This window comes from Mercenaria mercenaria, chromosome 17 (genome assembly GCF_021730395.1).
Source record: "Mercenaria mercenaria strain notata chromosome 17, MADL_Memer_1, whole genome shotgun sequence".
NCBI lineage: Eukaryota > Metazoa > Mollusca > Bivalvia > Venerida > Veneridae > Mercenaria > Mercenaria mercenaria.
Window position 1 is genome coordinate 49,272,117 of NC_069377.1, and position 20,139 is coordinate 49,292,255.

General features: G+C 35.7%; 1 protein-coding gene across 7 annotated transcripts in view; it reads right to left on the bottom strand.

Annotated features, from left to right (window-relative positions):
* LOC123536284 (protein P200-like) overlaps positions 1-20,139 on the bottom strand; it is a 132,448-nt gene that overhangs the window by 96,209 nt on the left and 16,100 nt on the right. For 3 of the 7 annotated variants that reach the window (XM_053528116.1, XM_053528115.1, XM_053528113.1), the window contains exons 1-2: positions 18,044-18,180; positions 17,641-17,833 (exon numbers count right to left, since the gene is read on the bottom strand). In XM_053528116.1, the coding sequence (XP_053384091.1) occupies positions 17,641-17,793 (153 nt within the window). In that variant the 5' untranslated portion in view covers positions 17,794-17,833; positions 18,044-18,180. Of the gene's footprint in view, positions 1-17,640; positions 17,834-18,043; positions 18,186-20,139 lie in introns of those variants that run through there. The other 4 variants (XM_053528120.1, XM_053528119.1, XM_045319312.2 and 1 more) reach the window with 3 other exon arrangements.

Consider the following 20,139-nt stretch of genomic DNA (forward strand, 5'->3'; position numbering starts at 1 on the left):
TAATAATTTTTGGGGGTCCACAAATTATTGATCTTGAAAATGGACATTATTACTATAAAAATTTACCCTAAAACCGAATGAACTTAATTGTATCTTTTTAATTTAGATAGCAGTTGATTCAGTATTTCGGAATGGTATCTTTCAAAAGGGCATGAGCTTCTCAATTCAGACTGATTACAAAAGGTGTGATAGTCTTTTTGTTATGATCAAATAGCCAGTAATTACCGGCAATTAACGTGTCACCTCGAGTCAATTATGTTGTTCACAGTTTTATCTCGGTTAAAGATAATACTCGATCCTTAATCAGTATCATAATTTCTGTGATTTATTAATATTTTTTCATCAAAATACTTTAAAAAAAAACATTCGATCTTTTACGGAACGTAACGGCAATCTTAGATTTTAGCGGTGACAGTTAGTGCGGAGAGTAGTTTCCCTTTACCACAATGGCGAACATCGATAACAAAACTTGTTTTGAAGTTGGAAAATCGTCTATACCTGTGTATAATGAGCACCCTTGATTCAGTGATGGTCCCAGTGGTAAAAAACTGCGCATTTTACATGGGTATCTGCGCAAAGGAGGCTTCAGTGCAAAGGAGTTTCGTGACCGATTTTGCGGGTCCGGTGGGACGCAGAGGCTCTAAAAAATGCGAGTTCAAAGCAGTAAAAGCGCGTCAGGGACGCAGAAAACCTGCGTCCGCGAAAACCCTGAATACAAATAAGGGGGTAATGCCTTTAGAGCAGCAGTAAGTTGATTTCTAACATCTCCGACCATGTTTAAAGCATAAAAAGTTCAAAAAATTCTCCAAGGCCATAAAAACATTTAGGGTTTTGCCAAAAATTTAGGGTAGGTTGGGATACCGGAAACAAACAATTTTTTTTACGCCTAATAGAGCTCCCATCCAAAAATACTTGTTTATTACTGGAATCGCTCCAATAATGACATAGGAACTGACTGTCTGGGACAGAAATTCTAATATGTCATTGTACAATATCCTTTTATATAATACTGGTATATATGACAAAATTACATCTATAACAAATTCCTAAGCTATGACATTCCTAAGTTCATCTAATTAATATGTAGTTCTTGTTTGCAAGTTTGGTAAAAACTAAAGTAACATTCTTATTCAAATCATACTAATGTTTTTTACAGTATATTTGTAATGAATAAACCATATACCATAACAAACATCTGTGTGACAGGCATTTAATTTTCATTTATATAAATTCATATTAGGCTAAAAAAACTTGTAACAAGAGACCCAAATGGGCTTAAGTCGCTCACCTGAAGAGAATCTTGACCATTTGAACTTGCTCATAATCGAATTTGGTGAAAATCCTTCAAGAAGTTCACAAGAATAAAATTTATTATTTTTTCTTTCTGTATTTTCCTGTGATGCCCCAAGAATGAATACTGTAACCATTAGAGCAAACTTCAAACAAGAGCACCGCCTTGCGGGTGCTGACGCTCATCTGATTTTTTTTGTATAATAGAAATATCGTCCTACCCATGATTTTCTAAGTCTAAAAAGGGCCATCACTCTTGCAAAAAGCAGGATAGAGTTATGTTTCTTGATGTACAGTGTCCACTTATGATGGTGAAAAACTGTTGCAAGTTTTAAAGCAATAGCTTTGATAGTTTATGAGAAAAGTTGACTTAAACATAATATTCAACCAAGAAAATGATTTTTCTAAGTCCAAAAGGGGCAATAATTATTGCAAAAAGCAGGATGGAGTTATGTTGCTTGCTGTACAGGGTCAGCTTATGATGGTGAACAAGAGTTGCAAGTTTTAAAGCAATAGCTTTGATAGTTTAAGAGAAAAAGTTGACCTAAACATAAAACTTAACCAAGAAATCTGATATTTTCTAAGTCCAAAAGGGGCCATAAATCTTGCAAAAAGCAGGATGGAGTTATGTTTCTTGCTGTACAGGGTCAGCTTATGATGGTGAACAAGTGTTGCAAGTTTTTAAAGGAATAGCTTTGATAGTTTAGGATAAAAGCTGACCTAAACATAAAACTTAACCAAGAAAACTGATTTTCTAAGTCCAAAAGGGGCAATAATTCTTGCAAAAAGCAAGATGGAGTTATGTTTCTTGATGTACAGGGTCTGCTTATGATGGTGAACAAGTATTCCAAGTTTCAAAGCAAAAGCTTTGATAGTTTAGGAGAAAAGTTGACCTAAACATAAAACTTAACCAAGAAATCTGATATTTTCTAAGTACAAAAGGGGCCATAAATCTTGCAAAAGCAAGATGGAGTTATGTTTCTTGCTATACAGGGTCAGCTTATGATGGTGAACAAGTATTCCAAGTTTCAAAGCAATAGCTTTGATAGTTTAGGAGAAAAGCTGACCTAAACATAAAACTTAACCAGGCAACGCCGACGCAGACGCCGACAACCGCTCAAGTGATGACAATAACTCATCATTTTTTTTCAAAAAATCAGATGAACTAAAAAAGAAGTTGTTTAAACTTTTTTTTTCTAATTTTAGCTCTGGTGTCCCCCTAAAACTTCACCTGGGACCAAGCATTACAATGATGCTTCAATTCATGTCTGATGAAGATCTGGCAAGTGCTTCATGAGAAGAAGTCTTTTGAAGGCATTTCTATTTTTAGCTCTAACCATAACAGTGCCCCCATTTGAATAAATTTGGTGAAAGGACCTTATAATAATGCTAAAAATCAAGTTTGATGAAGATCCATTCAGTGGTTCATCAACAGAGCAGTGACTAGGAAACCCATGCGCCATAGTCACATAAAAACAAAAAATGTCACAAGTTTCAAGCGCTGGCGCGCCTTGCGTCATACGTCTGAATCATATTGAACGCAAAAGGAAAAAAACCGCGAATATTTTTGAGTACAAATCTGTTGTAAAGGGACATAACCAGTGCAAAGAGTCAAAGCGCTTCGGAGTTTAGAAATGTGCGTTACCGTCATATTTTTCTTTCTAGACTTTGATTTCCATGCCAATTTAAGTAAACTACATGCCCCCAAGAAAGAGAAAATTGTCTGCAAAACTATGACTTTTACCTGTTTCACGAACCAAAAGGAGTGAAAAATCGAAGATCTGTGTATATAAAAAAGATCCATTATTGAAAGGAGGGGAGACAATTTGCAACAACTTCATTTAATCAGTCAAGTCAATTGGTGACAATTAGATTACTGAATAACAAATTTGATAATTATAATCATTATTTTGTGTGCCTGATACGATTATGTGAGCAGTTGGCCGTTACTATCTACAGCAAATGTTGTTGTTGTAGAGGCTTATTTTGGGCAAAAACAAATAAAACAATGTTTTAAATAAGTAGAAATTGTAAGTATTGAATAGCTATGATGGCAGAAAAGAAATTTAAAATGGGTTTTTTATCAGGAATTTAATTCTTACTTTCTTTTTCCTTATTTGTCACCCATTTTCGCGACCATGATTTTTGGACACATCTGTCATACTTTTCATAAGCCAGCCGGATGCCTTGAATCCTCACATGAAGAATTCAACACCCAGAGTGAGGCTTGAACCCAAATCAGTGAGGGGCAAGTGATTCAAAGTCAGCAACCTCAACCACTCGGACACGGAGGCCCCCTGCTCTAGACCAAGTTTGATGAAGATCCATTAAGCAGTTAATGAGAAGAAATCTAAAAGGTATTCCTATCTTTAGCTCTGGCAGCCCTTAAAAGGGGCCAAGTGCCCCAGTTTGAACAAAACTGGTAAAAGACCTTATTATGGTGTTACAACAAAAGTCTGATGAAGATCAATCAAATGGTTCTTTAAAAGGCACTTCTATTTTTAGCTCTAGTGGCCCCTAAAATGGGCCAAGCAACATCATTTCAGCAAATTTGAAAGAGGACCTTATAATGATGCTAAAGACCAAGACTGATGACGTTCCATCCAGCAGTTCATGAGAAGTTGTTTAAAGGTATTTCTATTTTTAGCTCTAGTGGCCCCTAAAAGGTGCCAATCACCCTCATCTGAACAAAATTGAGAATGGACCTTATAATGATGCTATAAACGAAGATCCATCCAGCACCAGCAGTTCATGAGATGAAGTCAATTAAAGGTTTTTCTAATTTTAGCTTAGCAACCATGGTGGACCATTTGAACAAATATGATAGAGATCTATGCCAGGATGCTACTGACCAAGTTTGATGTAATTCTGACTAGTTGTTTCAGAGATGTTTGGAGTAAAAAAATTTACACAGGATGAAGGACGCAGAACAATGGATGACAGGTCATCCACCTAGGCCTAAAAAAAAAAGTCTTGTTTCTGGTCACCTGACCGACCATAATTTTTTACCCCCCCCCCACCCCACTGTAAATTTTTTCGGCCCAAAAAGATCAGTCTACAAAAAAATGCGGCGCTGCAGAATTTGACCAGCAAAAATTGTGAAAAACTTGTATCTGACCCACACAAAAAATGCCCCGTGCTTCAGCTTGGCCCGCGGAAATTTCTGCCCCTTGTCAATCAAAATCCTGGTGATTTTCAATATTGTTCGCCGCAACAAACGGAAGTATGGCAGTAGGTGGAGCGTCGTATATTAATTAGCTGCTGACGTCACGTGCCAACACTTGCGGTTTGTATTTAGTACAATAATGTCTGTCATTATCAAAGGTGTTGATTGATCAATGTGTAAATCTTTTTGAAAACAATACAAACTGTACCAAACTTATAGAATACCTGTTTACAGATCGAGCTCGGAATGAAAAGTGAGAGTATGTATAAGGCACGAATGATTACGTTTGTTTACACGCTGAAAATCCCAGCGAAAAACAAGTATTGTTTAAGAATAACATACTTACTTCAATTATTAAAATTTTGTTGAAATTATCGCCCGACACAATACCATGTATTAGTGCCTTTAATACCTGTTGACAGCTGCTGATTGTAATTTTTTAATTGGCCAATAAACGTACATTCAAAATAGCACTTGATAGCCACTGTGGCAATTCCTTTAATCAAGCCGCACATCAGCGACTGAACACATGGCATCAAACAAACAATCGCAATTCCTTTCATCCGTAAGATAACTGCGTTTCATGTATACACACAACAAAAAACAAGTTTCGTCACCTTTTTTAATTACGCGCATATTGATAAACACTGCAGACGCCATACACATTAGAATTGTTTTTGACAGACGAGTGGGTAGAATTAATGCTTCAGGCACAAGTTGACACGACGTCGTGTATTCGCTTTGTTGTTGGTTGAAAATTTGCAGGTGAAAATTGATTTAGAAGCGAAATTCGGGCGCAGAAAGGGACTTCTTCGCTCGACCCCTGAGATAATATTGACGATCATTTTACAATACGTATATAATTTGTACGACAGTTCAGACCATGCGCAGAATCAAGTTTTGATCCACAGCATCCGTGCAATTCATTTATTGATATCGGCCATAGTTGAAATAAATTTTGAAGTAATTCATAATAAAATCAAGGGCAAACATATGATTGATGCATAAGATCATGTTGAAGGAGGTTTGTTATAAGTTCATTGGCTTTTTACACGCCAATTGAAAATTTTCAAAATGGAAGTGGCTTACAACAACGCAACACATGCCTTTTATTTTTAAGTTAAGTTGCAACAGTCTATATTAAAACCTATTGTAATGTTTTTGGTATCATTTTGAAGCTAAAACACTGAATTAGTTAAATATATACATGGCTATACTATTGAACGGACAGATTTCCTGCATAATCGGCCGAGCTGAACCTTGGGGAATCGTAACAGGATCATTCTTTGAACTATAAACTTAAATCAAACCCACATACAGGCCTGAAAACAAGAGCTGTCCGTAAGACAGCCAAGCTCGACTATTCGAAATATTGTCACAGAAGCAGGAAATTATTACCCAAAATGTTAAATATCAAAAGAGTTTAAGTTCGAAAGGGGACATAATTTGACCAAAATACATATCAAAGTTATGGGACTTGATGCTATCAACTAGTTTTATAACCCCGAAGAAACATGTTAGGTTTAAATTCAATATCTGCATTAGTTTTGGAGATAGTAACTTGCATGTAAACTTTAACCAGAATTTTCTAAGTCCAAAAGGGGGCATAATTTGTTCAAAATACATGTTAAGAGTTATGGAACTTGACCTAGTGAGGCTGGTAATTGACCTAGAAAAGGAATAAATAAGATTCAAAGCTATATGCCTTTTGGTAATAGCTGTATGTACTTGCACGCAAAACTTTAACCAGAATTTTCTAAGTCCAAAAGGGGGCATAATTTGCCCAAAATACATGTCAGAGTTATGGGACTTGATTCTATCAACTAGTTTTATAACCCCGAAGACACATGTGAAGTTTCAATTTAATATCTATATTAGTTTTGGAGATAGTAACTTGCATGTAAAACTTTAACCAGGATTTTATAAGTCCAAAAGGGGGCATAATTTGCCCAAAATACATGTCAGAGTTATGGGACTTGTCCCAGTGAGGTAGGTAATTGATCTAGAAAAAGAAAAAATAAGTTTCAAATCTATATGCCTTTTAGTAACAGCTGTATGTACTTGCACGCAAAACTTTAACCAGAATTTTCTAAGTCCAAAAGGGGGCATAATTTGGCCAAAATGAAGGTCAGAGTTATGGGACTTGGTGCTATCAACTAGTTTTATAACCCCGAAGACACATGTAAAGTTTCAATTCAATATCTGCATTAGTTTTGGAGATAGTAACTTGCATGTAAAACTTTAACCAGGATTTTCTAAGTCCAAAAGGGGGCATAATTTGCTCAAAATACATGTCAGAGTTATGGGACTTGACCCAGTGAGGTAGGTAATTGATCTAGAAAAAGAAAAAATAAGTTTCAAATCTATATGCCTTTTAGTAATAGCTGTATGTACTTGCACGCAAAACTTTAACCAGAATTTTCTAAGTCCAAAAGGGGGCATAATTTGGCCAAAATGAAGGTCAGAGTTATGGGACTTGGTGCTATCAAATAGTTTTATAACCCCAAAGACACATGTGAAGTTTCAATTCAATATCTGCATTAGTTTTGGAGATAGTAACTTGCATGTAAAACTTTAACCAAAATTTTCTAAGTCCAAAAGGGGGCATAATTTGCTCAAAATACATGTTAGAGTTATGGAACTTGACCCAGTGAGGTTGGTAATTGTCCTAGAAAAAGAATAAATAAGTTTCAAAGCTATATGCCTTTAAATGATAGCTGTATGTACTTGCATGCAAAAACTTAACCAAGGTGTGACGCCGACGCCGACGCCAGGGTGAGTAGAATAGCTAGACTATTTTCGAATAGTCGAGCTAAAAAAATCAAATAAATGTGACAAGTAAGGGAAGTTATTGTTTATCCAGTATTTCTGAAATAGAAACTCCATAGCAAGTAACATGTACAAGTGGTTTACTAAAAAAAAAATTTTAAAAAATCCCAATTTACAGACCTATATTTTTTTAAGCCCGTGACCAGAAACAAGGCTATTTTTTTATTTTGGCCCTATATTAATAGCTCACCCTGAACAAAGTTCAGGTGAGCTAAAAAATATGATAAGCATAGTCATGACAAGGGTTACGATATTCAGACTTTCATTTCTTAAGCATTATAAACAAATTTTGTTTTCTTTGATTTTACAACATTTTTCAACACCAACTGAGGCAATTACAATTACAAGACGTTTTTAGTGTTCCTGGATGATGTTCCAAGTACTAACGTATTCTCCTTAAGCAACCAAAAACTCCCAAAAGATATCATGTGGTTCCCGGTCATTTTCCTTACATTTTCCATGTTTGGATCACCCAAACACCTGGATAGTTTAAGTATATATGCTCATCTCCTTGTAGCCTTGTGCGATCAGAGATCTAAATACAGTAACAGAAGCACAGATATTTTTGTTAGTAGTTCTACCAAGGAGTGGTCTTCATCATCATCAAAAGCTGGAAAGTTACCATAATATTATGACATATAGTTGTGTCAGTATAATGTTAAAACCAACACTAGATGCTCACAGGCAACATGTCGAGCCCGCCCTTTGACCCCTAACTGTGACCTTGACATTTGAGATAGAGTCAGTCTCATTGAGTTAGGCAGTCATGCAAAATATAAACAGGATTCCTCAATTCATGTCAAAGTTATGGGCCAGACAAGATCTGACATGACCTTTGACCTCCAACTGTGACTTTGACCTTTGAAATAGGAACCTGGGGTTTGCACATGACACTGTCTCACTGAGGTTAACATTCATGCCAAATATAAACAAGATTGCTCCATGCATGTCAAAGTTATGGTCTGCACAAACAAATCCAGACGGATGCACACACGCACATACACCAAATTAACAGCCATTCAGACAACTATGTCTTCGCATCCGTAAGCGGGCTCGACAAAAAACAAACTCATATTTTGACTGTCAAAGTAAAAATAAAGTACAAATATACTGGTAACTGTATCTCCCTTTCTGATCTGTTGAACATTATGCTAGCTTAAAATTATTATTTCATTGATAATTAAGGAAACAATATCTCAAGATATATCAACCTGTTTTGTTATCCAAAACCTTCAGTAAATATTCAATCCATAAATTTAAGTAGATATATAGCTGTCAGTCTATCAAAAGTAAGTTTAACCACCTATTTTTTTGACAAATTCCAAAGTTCATCCATTTTCTGCTGGAAACAATTGTTCATGTAATGATTTAATCTTTGAATTGCAAACATTATCTAGTCAGTTTTTGATAAAGAAAAGCCTAAAACAGTATGATTTGGCATTTTATCTAAAAAAAAAACAGAGGTACCTCACAGTGATAATGTGTGCTTTAGGCTTAATATGAGAAAATATTTCTATACAAGAGAATAGGAAACCAAAAACTGATTTTACATTATGGAAGTAATGTAGCCCCTGAACATTTTTGAAAGAAAGATAATATTACATAAATTTTACAATGTTTCCTGTGACAAAATGAACATGGTGCTAACTGACTGGGTAATATATATTCTCAATGGTTTTATTTTCACAAATTTTCACATAATGCCACTCATAAATTCGTAATATTTGTGAATCATGTAAAACTCATCATATCCTAAAACACAAATTCTAAATGCTGTCAATGAGGCTGCCAAATGTTAAATCATTAAATAAATCCAAATTACCCATTCTATAGTAACTGGAACAAGTATAATCACAACTGCATTGTTTCTACTTTATCAAAAAAAGTCTTAAAGATGCTTAAGATAACTATAATACCAGTAATAAGTCCTTTTCATTGAAATCTCTTATATAACCTCGATGTACAGCAGAGCTGTCAAGGGTTTCATGAGTCTAAGCAAGAGAAGGGGTTCCAAGGGGCGGTTGCCCCTGGTGTGGGGTCTGGGGGTCAAAGCCCCCCATACGCTAATGGTGCGTTCTCGTTGATTTTCGTGAAAAAAATGACCAAAAATGACACTGACAACTAATATATTCCCCGCCGATATCGTGTTGTAAACAACTTTATAAATTCTCGCCTTCCGTCCTAACATCGATCAATCGGTTCATCTCTATGAAGTTTTGACGAAGACAAAATATTAAAATCTACAACTAAAAGACAATTTATAATGAAAATTTTTTCCGAGACCAGTTTTAGCACGAACATTTCAAAAGGCTTTAAAACGTTTTTATAAGCTTACCAAGACCTGTCTGTAGCTCCAGCCAGCTCCAGTGTTTACGACTGGAATGTGTAAACACGGGCTAGGATTCCCCTTAATAATATGTGTAAAAATAGCAATGTTTGCAGCTGATATTGCTATTTTTAGACATATTTATATATGGTCACGTGAAGCTGCATCATCATGCAGACCGTTAACACTGCAATCTTGCTTAATACACTTGGAAAAGACAGATGGAGCGGGTGACGTCACAGTATTTTTTTTTTTCTCGTTATTAGTGGGAACTTAAAAGAGTGCTAATCGAGCTGAAAATAATTGTTGAAGATATTTTTTATCTAAATTTGCGCACTAGCGTGAGAAATTGAAACCAGGGCGTGAGAGCGTGATTTCTGTCCTGAATGCGTGATTCTCACGCTCAATGCGTGAGACTTGACAGGTATGCTACAGTGAGCCACTCTGAATCATTTAAGGCAACAGACAGAAACCCATGGCTGGCCCTCTGCACCATGTAGAGCTACTAATATGGGATCTAATACAACTTCTCCTCTAACACAGTCTGACTTAATCTGCAGCCAAATATGGGATCTAATACAACTTCTCCTCTTACACAATCTGACTATCTGCAGCCAAATATGGGATCTAATACAACCTCTCCTCACACAATCTGACTTTATCTGCAGCCAAACAATCTAACAATCTTGTAAGACACTTATATTGGTTACAAGTGTCACCTCTATATCTATCTATACCACCCCACCCAACAAATATCTGTGACTATCCTGCCTCTTACACAATCTGACTTTACCTGCAGCCAAATATGGCATCTAATACAACTTCTCCTCTTACACAATCTGACTATCTGCAGCCAAATATGTGATCTAATACAACTTCTCCTCTTACACAATCTGACTTTATCTGCTGCCAAACAATCTAACACTCTTGTAAGACACTTATATTGGTTACAAGTGTCACCTCTATACCTATCTATACCACCCCACCCAACAAATATCTGTGACTATCCTGCCTCTTACACAATCTGACTTTATCTGCTGCCAAATATGGGATCTAATACAACTTCTCCTCTTACACAATCTGACTTTATCTGCAGCCAAATATGGGATCTAATATACAGCTTCTCCTCTTACACAATCTGACTTTATCTGCAGCCAAATATGGGATCTAATACAACTTCTCCTCTTACACAATCTGACTTTATCTGCAACCAAATGTGGGATCTAATATACAACTTCTCCTCTTACACAATCTGACTTTATCTGCAGCCAAACAATCTAACAATCTTGTAAGACACTTATATTGGTTACAAGTGTCACCTCTATATCTATCTATACCACCCCACCCAACAAATATCTGTGACTATCCTGCCTCCAACCCAACCCCACACAACACTTAAACCAACCCCTTTATCCCCCATTAGCACAAGTAACCACTACTCTCAGTCTCTCAGCACTGAGATTATAATTATGCACTGAGATTATAATTATCAGTATATTGAACTTTTACCCTTGGTATAACCTCAGGTTTCAGTAATTTCGCTTTTATTTATATCAAATCTTATCTCTTCATATATCACTGATTTTTATCCAAATGAGCCCCAAAAAGTTACCTTTCAAACAAATCTCCTGCTTTGTAAATCCAAACTCACTATTTCAGTGAAAATTACTTTACATGCAAATTTATGCCTTATTTCAGAGCATCATATAAGAAATAGGCCACACGTTTAATTTCACTATTTATCAAAAACCTCTCCACTCTGTTTACTTACCCATCTACAACTTTATAAACAGCAGGAGTCATAAAATCAGATTTTATCCTCAAATATTTCAAGCTACATTATGACCATACCACAATGTCATTATACACCTTTAAATTTGATCCACATAAAACCTGCTATATTTAATAGACCTACAAAATCTTTACATGCTATGAAAAAATACAAGAACTCTAACTTTAGTTAGCTCTCTTCTCAACTAGAGCTATCACTGGAAGTGAGCAATACGCTTTGTTGCTTAAATAGTATGTTACATGCATGTCCATTAATGGTGACCTTGTACATTAAGTTTCATTGAAATCTGTTTAAACTTTAAGACCAACTTTATGTCTAAGGGGGCATAACTCTACCAGGGCGTATTTTTTCACTATATAACACAGGCGATGTGTTTACTTTGGAGAGCGCAAATTTCCAGCTGATTTTAAGAGACTTTTTAAATTTTACCATGTGCAACTTATACATGTTAGTTAAGTTGCCATTCACACTTTGTTACCACTGATTTATCATACGGTGTATCAAATGCAAAAAGGTGGACCAGTACAATTGTTTTCATGAAATGGTTTGTTCGAGTGAGTTGGGTTTTACGGCGAATCGACACAAAATGGTCATATATCGCCGAGAAGAAGTTAAATTGCAAACACGGTTTGTTCGAAACTTAATATACAGCTGATAATTTACCCTGTTTTATATTCATTCAACACTAATTCTCACTTCAGATATCTATAAACTTTGATTTTTCTAACCTGGTTCCCCAACCAAGTTTTTTATTCAATGCAAGTTTAAATTTGACAAAAATACTTTGCATAATAATTGATAGACTATATCATACTTGTTTGTTTTCTTTAAATTGGTTTTAAGTCACACTGCTATAATTTTAGGTCATTTATCCCTTACCCTGTTAAATTTCTATGATGAACTTCTCCATCTTTCAATTCGGACAGTACCGTTCACTGCTAAAAATGGTGCTTACCAAAAAGATACTGACTGAATGTCGAACAAAAGCAGATCAAGATCTACACTGGTCGCAAAGGCAAATCAGTTGTGTCCAGCATGATAATTTTTCAACTTTTGATGGTGGAGGAAGACCCAGGACTGGTGTCCCTCCGGTCCTTATTTCAGGCACAGAATGACAAATGGGTCGAACCAACAAGTTGGATGGCTTCCTCACACGAAAGAATGCTACACCCGAAGTAAAGGTTTCCGACCCACAGCAGTGAGAAGCGGGTAATCTGAAGTCAGATAACTATACTCTTTAGCTCTTGAAGGTTCTTACAAATTAAAGGGGAGGTAATTGTTTTAAGACAAAGAAAATATAAATGCAAAATGAAAACCTTACTATAATTCAACTTCAAAGGACATGTTTAAATCCTCTGTTGCCAGTTTCTAGAGAAACATTGTCTTATTACAGTAATGATATAATTAGACAGTCGAGAACAGAAACACATAGAAAATGCTGTAAAATAACCATATTATAAATTGAGACAAATTTCTTTTTACACTAGCAGTTCAAAGTTTAAATGATTTATACCATAATCAGCAGGAGATAGAATATCAATGAACTTTTTTTGAATCATATACTAATATAAAATTCAGGTACCCTAACAAAAATGATAACATTATCAACAGTTTGACAAGGAAATTAAGACAAACATTATTGACACATATGAGAAAAATCACCTGTTGATTTTTTTTATATATTTTATGACTTCAGTCTGTGTCTTACAGCAGAAATGTAAAAGGTTCAAAGAAAAAAACTCAAACTTTCATTTAACACTCTAAGTTGGCCGGAAAGAGCAAGAAAATTAAATATCATCACAGTACATGAACACAGTGACCTTGACATTTGGGATGTGACTCTAAACCAAAAGATATAATGCTCTTTATCAAGACCTTTTGTCTGTTAAGTTCATAACATGATCAATAGTTAGAGCTGATGGTAACACAAACACAGGTAAAGGGTTCTGCCAAGGATCAAAAATGGCAGGGACACATGTCTACCTTTGGTATGAAAAATGTGGGGACATTTTCAAAATCTTAGGGACAACAACTTTTGACTGTATGTCATTGAAATAAGACAGTAACATTACTGAAATTGAAGTCTTTATTGTAGCCCAACCACTAATTCTCTTTACATCTCTCCTGAAATTTGGAGTCACTTTCCTTTTTGGCTTCATCCTATTTTCTGCACCTTTTGTGGTTTGATTTTGTGACGCATTTTCAGTTTTGGGGACAATTAGTGTAGAATTGTCGACAGATTTTAAGCAGTCAACGGACACCTGCCGAGACAGTGGGTGGAGAACGGTTAACAACATCGGGTTTGTATGGTCTATGGGACTTTTTATGAAGCAACATGAATTACCCGGCCGTTAATCATTAGACTGAACGTTTTTCTTGTCTGCAGATACAGAAACGTAGCTTAAAATTGTTCACTGTTGATCAAAATGACGTTTTTGCGGGAAACTCTTCTATTCCGATACGGAAGAAAAATGAACAATCCGTACTCAGTTCTGGTCGTCCCATACGTACATTCATCCCCAAAATTTTCGTAGCACAACAACTGACGCTTCTAGACCAATTTTAGTGCGACATTCATAATTGTTACATGAGATTCCTGCGATATCACGGCCTCGGCAGAACTCTGCAGATACAACAGACATGAATTTTTCTACAGTCAAGCTAACACTGATATAGTACTAAGAAATCAATTGCTGTGGTGTCATTCACAGACCTGGAAGCCATTACAAGTAATTCATCAATCATGATCTGTCTCTCTCAAGGACTGCCGCAGCTACATATTCTACGTTTTACCATATATAGATATACCCAAGCTTCCAGTGGGATATCAAATATAGAAATATCAAAGTAATCGCACATTTTTATTTTCCGCATAATCTGTGATCATCTACGCTAATGTAATAAGCTTCCCCCACAATTGAGAATTAGATGGAAATGTTATATTTTATGGCAATAGGCAGAATAAGTTATCAATCTAGTAAAGGACATTCATTAGATACATGAACAGTATCCTGCCCATAAAACTCTTATCGTGATATTATTCACTGTTAAATGAATTTATTTCAATCTATGTAAATGCACTTAGCATAGAAATTCATTTCTATTAATAATGCCTCACCAATGATTAAGTTTATTCATTGTTTCAAGTGATCAAATATTTGATTAAAAACCATACCAAAACTAAATTATACATCCTATCTTAAATTTTTTTAAATTGGTCCATCTTTCACTTTACATTCTTTTCCTGGACCTCAGGCTAGGACTGTTCATTTAATCGGTCTTTGCCCTAGTCTTGGATAATAACATGAACAGCCTAGGACATTCATAACAACCACTTAAGTTGTAATTCTCTTTTTAGAGGGGATGTAATGGTGTAGTGGTCTAGTGGTAACATATCGTCAGAAACCGGGCACAGGCGCCTCATTACGCTACTCTACGACATGTAGAGTAGCATAATGAGGCACTGTTGGTCTCCACTGGTGGTGGTAACACTGTCCGACTATGGAACCAGGGGTCGGGAGTTAACATCAGTCCCAGATATGGATGCTTTATACCTGCTAAAATACCAGGGAAACGTCTGAAATTGAAGCCTCTTTTGTACCTTGCACTATCCTCTCATTAAGACTACAAACACTCATGTGGAGTTAACTTAAACCTTATAGGTTACCGATGGCAACTATGAATAACCTTTAAATACATGTATATATCAAGATCATGAGTTCAAGCCCCCCTCCCCATCTGCTCCTCCAACTAAATATTACTAACACTGAGATAAGAGTTCTGTTCATGGGTGCTTTACACCTGGCACCCTAAAGAACCAGGTGGAACAATTCTTCAGTATCTTGCACTATCCTCCCAGTAAAATTACTAAGAGTCTTCTGAAGGAGTTGCCCACATGGATTACACATGGCCACTGTAAATAAACTTACAAAACAAACAAACAAACACATAAATTTCTTCTCAATGGCACTGACTCTTTAGTTAAGTGGCAACATATAATGAAGGAATCTTAAAATCAATTTGGTTTTGCCATGGAAACAGTAAATTCAATTCTTGTTCTGAATTGTACAGAAACCAGTGATTAAAACCTTTATTACATACAGTCTAAGAGACATAAAAAAATTGTTGGTCTATAACAAAAATCTTGTGGTTCATGTCACATGTAACAATGGTAATAAACTTGAATAATAAGATCAATAAATCAATGATGTATCAATTAATATGCCATTAATTCTAGCTAATAAACAGATAATTGACACCATTCAGTTGACAACATATTGCAGCTAATTGTCATAAATTATAAATTATGAATAATACATCCTACTTATACAGTATAAAGTTATCTCTAGAATTAAATGCAAGATGGGCACTGTTTGATTGCAGTTAAACTTCTCAATTTTCAGCTTTCACAGAGGATAATACTAGATGCCCTACTTCAAGCGCCGGCTGGCATTTAGACCTTTAATAGTTAAATAACACAGTAATGGCATGGCTCAAAAAAATGACCTTGATATGAAAATGGGCACAAGACTGGTTATACTGAAATAGGCATGTAAAATCAGCTTTGCACATTCCACTCCCTTGCTTGGCTACTAATACAGGTTTGACTGTATAATGCAATTTTCAAAAGAATTTCAAGTTTTGTCATTTTCTTCTGGAAATTCTTTTCATCAAAGACCTCCACATTAATATTTGTATGACAAAGCAGTGTTTTATGCATATTCACAAGTTAACTCACGTTTGCCACCATTTGAAAATAGAATAATATCCCAAAATAAACTATCCTCAGGTTTTAACATACAGGAAGTCTGCAACATGCAGAAATTTGTGAAAATCAAGAATTTGAAGCATTTTCAGTCTCAAGATACTGTAAAATTTTGGCATGCTTTCAGACCAAAAATAACTTCTTTGTTAACTGATTTGCACTATGGAAAAATCTGACAACATGTGAAAAGTTCCACTGTGGAGAGACAGAATCAATCAGCAAGAAAGTAAATTAACCAGAATGTCTTGGAAACAAACAATCAGATTCTGAACTGGAAGATAAGGCACTCCATTATATTGAATTTATAAAAATAATGCCAATGTGATATCAAACAAATTGTAAAATCACCACTGATCAAATGTTTCAACTGGACTGTTATCTGTACCAAAAATTATTGATTTAATACTTTAAATAAAAAGTATTCTGCATATATTCAATGGCAGATCACACAGCAGTAAGAGTACTGTAGATATATGAGCCGCGCCATGAGAAAACCAACATAGTGGGTTTGCGACCAGCATGGATCCAGACCAGCCTGCGCATCCGCGCAGTCTGGTCAGGATCCATGCTGTTCACTAACAGTTTCTCCAATTCCAATAGGCTTTAAAAGCGAACAGCATGGAGCCTGACCAGACTGCGCGGATGCGCAGGCTGGTCTGGATCCATGCTGGTCGCAAACCCACTATGTTGGTTTTCTCATGGCACGGCTCATATGATGGTTATTAGATGATGATCAGTTCATAAGAAAAGTAAGAAACGATAAATGTAAAAGTGTCAACATACCATCCTAGATCTATAATATATCAAAAGTTCATTAAGTCAAGGACCATAACTCCAGTCTGGATGAGTGAAATCCCAAACAGAACATCAGGTGCACAACTCAACATGCTATAATCCCCTTATGTTTTATGACTCTAAGTTAGAATACTTTTTGAGATACTTGTACTCATTTATGCGTATTTTTGACAATCAAGTTCAATAACTTTGGTCCATAACAAAATCCCAGGTGCACAACTTCACATGCTGAATAATATTCCTATGAATATTGTTTCATCACCCTAAGTCAAATTAATACTTCTTAAAATAACTATGTGCAACATAAAATTTATGCAATTTTACGCATATTTTTGACTAAGCCAAGGGCCATAACTTTGGTGAACTGACCAAGTGATACCTATAACGAAACCACAGGTGCACAACTTCACATGCTGAATAATATTCCTGTATTGAATGTTTCATAATACTTGGGTCAGACACTTTTTGAGATACATGTTTCTCAAACTTCAGGCCCTTTTTATGCATATTTTTGACTAAGTCAAGGGCCATAACTCTGGTCTGGCTACATGAGATCCAATATTCATCTTCCTTTACATTCATTTCAAATTCCAAGATTAATCTGAATTCATTTTAAAACAAGTATTTATAGCATGGCTATTTTCTCACTGAAAGAGAACATATTATTTTAAACCAACCTGTGTATCAAAACCGAGGTCAAGAAGATCTCCACTACTGTTTCCTTCAGTCTGATTGGTTGTTTGTCCAGAACCAAAAGGATCAAAGGGGTCCGATCCTTGATTGGTTTGTGACGAATCACCGAGGTCCAACAGATCGTCAAAGGCTGACATTTTATCCAAGAATACTGTTTAAGGTTCCCACAAGATAATCCTGTAAAGAGACGATGACACCAATTTAATATTAGCGTTGATGATTCACACATTTTTCCTTATACTAATCTTCAGGAAATTATAAACTACAGGATATAACAAAGGATGTTCTCATAAATTTAATATTATTCCAAAAGAGAATGATTTAATATAATTTTCTGCATTAAAACTCTTGAATAAATTAAGACGAAATATCCAAAATTAAACACACCAACTATTACTCAATACCCAAGTCTGTATTAAAACATCCGGGAGGATCCCCAATATTAAAACTACACAATGCAAACTGATATGACTAATTCCTATTAAAATGCAATTATTTAAACCCAACATGCATTTGTTTAAATGCAAGGAAACCACTGCACCGGGCTAGCCAGACACAAAGCTAGACAGCTATAAAAACACAAATGTGCCCCAATGGAGGCAATATTGATCCAAATGATGAAAAAATATTACACCACTTTGCAATATCCAGTAATTCAATAAACTCAACACATAAATAACATATCTGACATATAGATTTGTATAGCTGCCCATAGCAAGTTGTCAAATTTACATATCAATAAATAATGAGCACAGAAAATATATCTATTCATACATGCATGATGAGGAAGGTAACATAAAATCTTTCAGGTTTCATGACAACTTGGAGCTTATTTTGATCATATATAAAATACAGCTGATGTCTCCCACCCAACCTCATTCGCCTATCAGAGGTAACCTCGTTGGCCTATCAGAGGTAACCTCATTTGCCTATCAGAGGTAACCACACTGGCCTATCAGAGGTAACTTCATTGGCCTATCAGAGGTAAATTGGTCTGAAATATGCTGTGGCTTGTGATGAAACAAGAAACGTGGAAATTCCATGAAAACCAGGTTTTCAAACTTTGCACCACACCAACAGGTTCTGTTAAAAACAAGAGGTTTATTGACCCTATAGCACTCACCTGTGAACAAGGCTACACCAACAAGAGGTTATGTTTCTTCTATGTTAGCCTATATTATATACATGTCACACACATTTTTGAACCTACGGCAATAATTTGAACAATTATGGTAGACAGTACAACTCTGATATCACACCCAAATGGGAGACAATCAAAATCCCCTTGATCAAAATCCCCTTCACTGAAAAATGACAGGGTGTTACAAAATCCCCTTCATACTTTTGCAGGGGGTATCATAATCCCCTCTGTGATTTTTACTTATTTCATCAAGTTCAAATACAACTATATACAACCTAAAAGTCTATTGCATGAAGCATGTAAATACAATGCCTTTAGCAAACATAATATAATTTGGAGCACTGATATCTATATATCTATAATGTTAATCACAGAGGGGATTATGATAACCCCTGCAAGTGTGTGAAGGGGATTTTGTAACACCCAGTCATTTTTCAGTGGAGGGGATTTTGATCAAGGGGATTTTGATATACACTCCACCCAAATATCAAGGCTCTAGCTATTAATGATTCAAGGAAGAAGATTTCCTAAGTTGTTTTTTTTACATATATAAGCCTATGGTAAGTACATGCCACACACAGGGGTGTGGCTATTTTTGAACTTAGGGCAATAATTTGGACAAGTATGGTAGAGAGTCAAACCCATATATCACATGCCAAATATCAAAGCTCTAGTGAAAAAGATTTTTAAAGTCTGATAGCCGAAAACCTATTTTTAACTAAAAAGACCCATATGTTCAATGAACCAGAACCATTTGAACAACTCTGAAAGAGGGCCACCCAGAGATCATTTGTGTAAAGTTTCATCAAAATCCATTCAGTGGTTTTGGTGATGTTGTTTAAAGAAATTGTTGATGAAAAGTGACCACACCCTCTGGTAGCCATGTTTTTTGACAATTCAGAAAAATCTGAACAATATTTGTAGGTCACACAAGGACAATTTGTGTGAAATTAATTTAAAATGGGGCTAACAGTTTTATACATGAAGATTTCCTATGTTTCTACTATATACATATAGGAATAAGTGACCACTCCCCCTGGCAGCCATGTTTTTTGATGAATCAAAATAATTTGAACAGTCTTGGTAGCGGGTCAGACAAGGACATTTGTGTAAAATTATTATAAAATTGGGCCAGCAGTTTCACACAAGAAGATTTTTAAATTTCCACTATATACATATAAGGAAAAGTGACCACGCCCCATGGCGGGAATATGGCTGGTTCAAGAAAGGAACCGAGATCTTATGGTGATACAGGTTGTGTGCAAGTTTGGTAAAATCCAATCATTAATGAAATTGCTTTTATCCAATCATAAATGAAATTGCTTTTGTGCAGACGAGACAA